Consider the following 6,837-nt stretch of genomic DNA (forward strand, 5'->3'; position numbering starts at 1 on the left):
GGTGGGTTGATGACAGCCCCTGGCTCTGCATTGCTGACGAAAGCTGCTTAGCTCCTCAGTTGCTATGGCAACCAGGGAGAGCAGCCAGACAAAAATGAGGCAAAGGGGAGGGGCTTTCAATGGAGAAATAGAGGAGAAAGGGCTGGATGGGAAAGATAGACAGAGGGAGGGATACAGACAGCCATTAAAGAAACGCACTGAGTAAAAACGAGGTAAAGCACGGCTACAGACGGATATAGAGATAAGGTCTGGATATAAATACGCACTCCACTGGCAGGGGAATAATAACTGCAAGTGACTGGAGGATACAGAGAAAGGGGGACACACAGAGAAGATGGATGTACAAACGGAGAACATGGACCCCCCGCCTTGTGAATCCCAGTCGAGTGGAAAAATTAGAAAAGGATTCAAGCTATTTGGCAAACGCAAGCCAGGTAACATATTTTCTATTCGAAGCAAAGGTGATGGAAACAACAAGTCACCTGTTATTAGCAGCACTACCATAGATGGATTATCTGAGACCACTGCAGGAGCTTCAGAGCAGGAGTTGAACAGGGAAAAGGGACAGGAGGTGAGTCAAGGAGAGACGGAGCAGGCAGAGGAGGAGCCGCTCGGTGAAGATGGCACTCAGGCTGCTGCCCCTGCCCGCGCCTCCATTTCTTCTGCCAGCTCAGCCAGGTCTCTCAGCTTCCTGTCGTTGCTGAGGGGTGGCCGGAGAGGAGTGGGGGACCGCAGAGTCCACACCGTGTCCCAGCCAGTGGGTCGGCATCGTCGTGGGCTTAAGGGTCTCTTTGACAATGTAATGTTCCGATCAAGAGATAAAGAGAAGGAGGCAGCCCCTCCGAGCCCTCTTCTCATGTCCTCCCGCACCATCAGTGTAGAAATCATCAATGAGGACCTCACCCTTACCCCTAAATCCCAGCCTCGCTCTTTGGACAGCCCTGAGACTGGGAGCTGGGATCCTAAGAAGAGCTTAACAACACAAGACAGTGCAGCCACATCCCCATCAGAGACCATAACTCCCCAGGTGACGGCAAGCAATGTGAGTAGAACTAATGAGCATGTGCCGCCTTATCCCATCTCTGAACCACCCTTGGTACCCGGTGATAACAGTCTGAGCTGCTTGCTGGCAGACATCTCCTCTCTCCTGACCTTTGACTCAATCTCAGGGGGTGGCGACATCATGGCTGATGTGGAGGCAGAGTGGGGCAAAGCGAGCAGTCCCATCGGTGCCTTGGTGACGGAAGTCACGGCACCATCCACATCTCTCTTCTCTAAACCTACAATCTCAACTCCACTGACGTCTGTCTCTGTCAGCACCTCTGCTACAGCCAAACAATCATCTGCAGCCGTCCCCACAACATCCTCCTCCCAATCCTTTACTCCTCTGACAAAAACAAGTTCAACTTCTTCTCCCATTGCCAAGCCCAGCTCTATCATTACGACGTTGACCAAATCTTCCACTTTGACTACTCACTCAGTCAAATTGAGTTCGGACTCTACTCCAGCCTCTGAGCCTTCTGCTAGCATTAAAATTAAATTGACTCCTACGCCCATTGCAACAAAACCCTCAACAACCCCTATAACTTTAACAAGCCTTTCGGCTCCAATAATGTCTCCCCCTTCTATGACAATTAAATCTGAGCTGAGCTCCACCTCCACTACTACCGCAGCCCCACCAATAACCAAGGCCACTGTAGTCAAAGCTCCCTCAATTAGCCCAACTCTTACCTGTAAGGCTAGCAAATTGGCTTCAGAGATTGCAGCACCTCCTCAAATGATTGCTTCGGTAAGTAAACCTATCTCTGTAACCACTTCAACTCCTGTGTCAGCTAAACCTCCACCAGTAACCCATAGCCCTCCCACCCCTATTCCTTTCACCCAACCATCACCTGCTAAATTGGATTCAGCTAGCAGTTTGAACCTGCAAACTTCCACTTCCTACAAACTTTCCCTAAGCTCAGCTGCAGGAGAATCTAAAGCCCCAGTGATAGTCTCACCAACCTGTGCGGTTACTAACCCATCAAACATTTATCCTTACTCTCCCCCTACTTTCAGTACTAGAACCCAACCCAGTACCGCTAACTCTCTCCTAACTCCATCTTCAACTTCCTTAGATAAGATTCCTCCCAAAACTAAACCCACACCTGCGACATTCTCATTAGATAAGATGCCCCCTGCTCCCCCATCAACCCCAACTCCTACAACTCATGCTGTTGTTTCTACAGCATCCACAACACCTCCTCCTCCGGGTCAGATCCAAGTCTCTCAATCTAAAGCCCCTCCAATTCCTGCTCAAATCCCAATTTCTGTACCTAAAGACCCACCAGCCCCTGCTCAGTTGCAGGTTTCTCAATCTAAAGCCCCTCCTGTCCCTGTTCAGATCCCAATTTCTGTACCTAAAGACCCACCTGCCCCTGCTCAGTTGCAGGTTTCTCAATCTAAAGCCCCTCCTGTCCCTGCTCAGATCCCAATGTCTGTATCAAAACCCCCTCCAGTCCCTGCTCAGATTCCAATTTCTGTGTCTAAAGATTTGCCAGCTCCGGCGCAAATTCAAATTTCCCAATTCAAAGCCCAAACTGCCCCTACTTGTATCCCAGTTTCTCCATCTACTGAACTTCCTGCCCCTGTTCATATCCCAGATTCTGTATCTAAAGCCCTTCCTCCATCAACCCCTGGCCCTGGCGCTTTTCCTTCTACCCCTTCACCTTGTCAGAGTGAGGCCCCAGCCTCTGCTAAGATGAGATTAACTGGACAGGCATCAGTCGATGGGCAACTGACCAGTCCAAATAGTGCCCAGGGGGCCCAGGCGGTACCATGCAAAACAGAGGCACTGCATAATGAGTCACAAAAGAACCTCCAGGGTCCCTCCAGAGAAAGGAAGATACCACAAGCAAAGGCATCAGGACTAAGCAAAATACCTGTAGTAGGAGGGGGCAAAGCAGGCAAGTTACCTGTGCGGGACAGTCAACATGTTGACGATGAAGCATGCAGGGACCCACCTACTCCTGTGCGAGAAGAAGAGAGGCCCCGTTTCAACTCACATGATGCAGGGAACAAAGATAAAATCAGTGATGTTGAGGCGTATGTGCCCACCTCAAGACACACCCAGGAGGAGAGTCAGCAGCTTCCCCAGCCTAAAGTCCTCACCAGTTTACCGCGTGACTCAAAGATCCCTGTGAAGCACGGCACGCAGTCTCACACTGCCTCCCTAACACCTCAAGCTAAAGAACCCTCTCGTACCAAGATCCCTGTGTCCAAGGTTCCTGTCCGCAGGGCTGGTAACAAACCAGCAGCTGCTGGTGGCAGCACCCAGATGAGAAAATAATACAAACAACACAGATTATGGCTTTGACTGCAACTTATTTCCTAATATAACTACACAACCATCCTTTTTTCATATTTCTAGACTGTAAGTCCTGGCTACAACATAAGCAACAGTAACAGAGTCGAGGAGGCCAACAGCACTCAAGCACAAAACATCTCCGCAGGGAGCCTAACAACAAGTCTCGCTCTTTGGTGCTGAGCCAACTGGACATGCACTCAGGAAAGGTTGAGGGTCACACCTGAACACACAGCAGCATCGGGGACTAAGGATAAGCAAGATAAAAGGTCTTCTGGGAACACAGTCACACATGGGCGAGTGCCTTTTTAAAGGGTGCTTTTCAGATGGACTTTTCTACAGTACTTTTAACTTTTGTTACTCCCACTTTTTTTAGGAACCTTTAAATCTTTTTGTCTTTCTTTTCAGCAAGTCTGTTTGATGATAACCTGTTTTTATTTATGTCTGAAGAAGAACATCAGGAGCTCTATAAATTAATGCAACAACCAAATTTACATTCCGCACCTATCTCTGGATCTATGTAGCAGAAAATGTGCAATTACATGTGTCGCCCTGCCCATATGTAACATGATCAGATCTTACTGTGAACTCTGTGAGAGACTGAGTTTGAGGGAGGAATGGAAATCACGCCTTTCAATGAAAAGGACAGTGGACAGCAGCCATTATGAATGGCACTGTGGATGTTTGAGCGAGAGGATGCTGAGAAATCTCTCATACACTGGCACATCCTTATCCTTATCCCACTTATACTCAGATGAGAACAATATCTCTGTGTATCATCTCATCTATGTTGTTCTGTTTCCTATGTAATCAATAAAACATGAGTACTTTGCAAGATGAGAACTGTTTAAGGTGTGAATCATATCCTGCATGTTTTCAATATTGTGGCAGTTTGAAGACAGATAAGTAATGGAGGCACATATACAATGATTTACTGGCAATCTGTGAAACAGGAATACATATTCTGTTGAGTTCATTCAATGTGAATGGAAATTACATTAAATTTACAGATCAGAGTAAAGAGATACGACAAACATTTTATATTCTCGCGGCAAATTTCCACAGTGTCGCACAATCTTACTACAGCTCTGAGTGTCCTCATTCCAACATCACCCACACTCGAGCTCACTGACCTGAAAAGCGAGCATATGAATGTCAGCAGAGCCCGGCCAATCAGGGTAAACGCTTAACATGCCTTATTATCAGGAAAGGGGTTTGGGAATGTGTGTCATGGCTATTCTTAGTGTAAAAATGCACCAGATGGATGTGCTACATAATGCCTGAGTGGGTAATTGATATAATTGTAGAAAATAACAAAATGCAGGGAGCTACTCTACAGAAAAGGCTGTAGTGCATCAAAAAAGACCATATTGTTCTGCAAAGACAGAAAATGTAGGGAAAACACGTTAAAAAGCAACTCTAACTGCTACTAGGGCTGAGAATAAAACTACATGCCAAAGATGGGAAGCTGATCTAAGTCATGGGGTAATGTTAAGAGAAGTCTGGTGTTAGGAATAAGGCGTGAAGGACAGTAAAAGCAGTGCGGAGGTGAAACAAAAAAAAACTCTGTGTGCTGCAGGAAGCCAGGGGCTACAAGCTGAGTAGAGAAGACCATCATCAAAAACACGAGGATGTCACCCCATCAGGTGCTGACACAGACCACAGAGGTTATAACCATCTCCCTGAGAAAAGAACAAGACCCCCCTGAGGCTCTGACACAACACAGTATTTTCCTGTTCATAACACCTGCAGTTTGGGATTTAAACATTTAAAAATTGTCTTTAACAGCATGAGGATTCATAATCACGGCTTTTAGAGCAGCTATCAGGTTGGTTATGAGGACTTACATTGTGACACAATGTGATACATTATATTATTCTCTTCATTATAGATTATGTTAACATGTCATGACATATACTGGAGTTTAAAGAGGAATCTGAATCTGAAAATGCTTGAAACTTAGTGAATACTACCTTTTGTCAACATCCATTCACATGATTTCCCGGCAGTCTTTTTGTGCTTATACAGCTTTGAGTGAAGTACAACCAGGGGACATGTTGGAATAAGAATTTGAACAATATTGCAAAAGCTGTCTTAGAGTGGCTGTTCATGGGTTGTGTGGCTGTCTTTAATGCCAGACTCCTTGCCCCAAATATGTTACACAACTTACAGCACCTACAATGCCCTGACGCTACTGTGACTTTCTGCATGTGTTTGTGTCTGCTTCTGCCTTTGGAGACGATGTTCCTTCGTTAGAACCTAATTTAGCATGCCTTATTCTGTGTTTCCATGCCAACCCCACTAGGTCAACCAATGAAAGGCTGCAAGTGTCGGAAGGAGGAGTTCAAAAACATGAGTGCCTTAATGAGCACACTCACAGTATACAGTACATGCTAATGACTAGGTATTACTTCTTACACAATTTTAAATAGAATTATGAAATTATATTAATATTATTGGATAATCATTATGTTTCACAATTTTGAGACATATTTTAAATAAATCATCAATGTGCTTGTAAACTTTGTTTTTATACTAACCTGAGACAACCACGTTAAAAGAAAATCAACAATGCTGGATTTTCTGTTTGTGGATGCGTACATATTTTTCGGTTAGGTTTCTGTCCTAGTTAAAGTGTGTTTTAACAATGTTCTGTTAATGTTTCGGGTCTGCATTTATGTTAATTTTGGTTTTGTATGGTTGATTTAGTGTTCATGTTTATCTACATTTGTTGTTTCACCATGACTGAGCCCCGGGGGGCGGCTGATGGGGTCCCTGCAGAGAGAAGGCACTCACTCACACAGATCCAAGCAGAGCTCGTTGGAAATCACAATCTATGCATTGTCAGCCTTTTTGTTTTATTAGAGCTAATGTATTGAGTACATTGTTCTTGAAATTACACTGTTATAAGGAAACAAACATATTTAGAAGTTTAATCTCTTTCTGCATTTATGATGAGTAGAATAAGGAAGAGTAAAAGACTAAGTATTTACTAATGGTTTTTAGTAGTGACTACTTATATAAACTTGATTTACTGCATTGATTTCTAGTAAAGTCAACTAGTTTAGGATAACAGTGTGGTTCTTGTCATAGCTATTATTAGACAAATAAAAAGGAAAAGTCCTTTAAGATGTTTAAGGATCTAGTTAAGCTTCAATACAGGGGCATTGTGCAACCCTATACAATAAAAATATAAATATTCATGATGATACATTAGGCTACATAACAGTGTAAAACATGGTATCTTCACTGTTCAACATGATCAGGTTGTTACGGCCCGTGAAACATAATGTTCACATGCAAAACAAAAAGTAACATTTTATTTGTGACATTTCACAATTATGATTCATAGTCAAAATGATTTATTCTTATCCATATTGAAACATGACATGATGTCAGTTATATAAAAAAACTGTAGTATAGAGTCAACTAAAATGACCATGGTTCTTACACATACACATATTAAATATTAAATGTACTAAAATACAATATAT

General features: G+C 43.9%; 1 protein-coding gene across 2 annotated transcripts; it reads left to right on the forward strand.

The window, feature by feature from the left end:
- Positions 1-52: 52 nt before the first annotated feature.
- si:ch211-244c8.4 (APC membrane recruitment protein 2) lies at positions 53-4,183 on the forward strand. 2 transcript variants are annotated; one of them, XM_034890401.1, is made up of 2 exons: positions 53-2,397; positions 2,440-4,183. In XM_034890401.1, the coding sequence occupies exons 1-2, from the start codon at positions 335-337 to the stop codon at positions 3,326-3,328; spliced, it is 2,952 nt and encodes a 983-aa protein (XP_034746292.1). In that variant the 5' UTR covers positions 53-334; the 3' UTR covers positions 3,329-4,183. The 2 variants fall into 2 exon arrangements, with proteins under 2 accessions (XP_034746292.1, XP_034746293.1); XM_034890402.1 differs by having other exon boundaries at positions 53-2,313.
- The last annotated feature ends 2,654 nt before the right edge of the window (positions 4,184-6,837 follow it).

The sequence above is a fragment of the Etheostoma cragini genome, chromosome 13, assembly GCF_013103735.1.
Source record: "Etheostoma cragini isolate CJK2018 chromosome 13, CSU_Ecrag_1.0, whole genome shotgun sequence".
Taxonomy (NCBI): Eukaryota; Metazoa; Chordata; class Actinopteri; order Perciformes; family Percidae; genus Etheostoma; species Etheostoma cragini.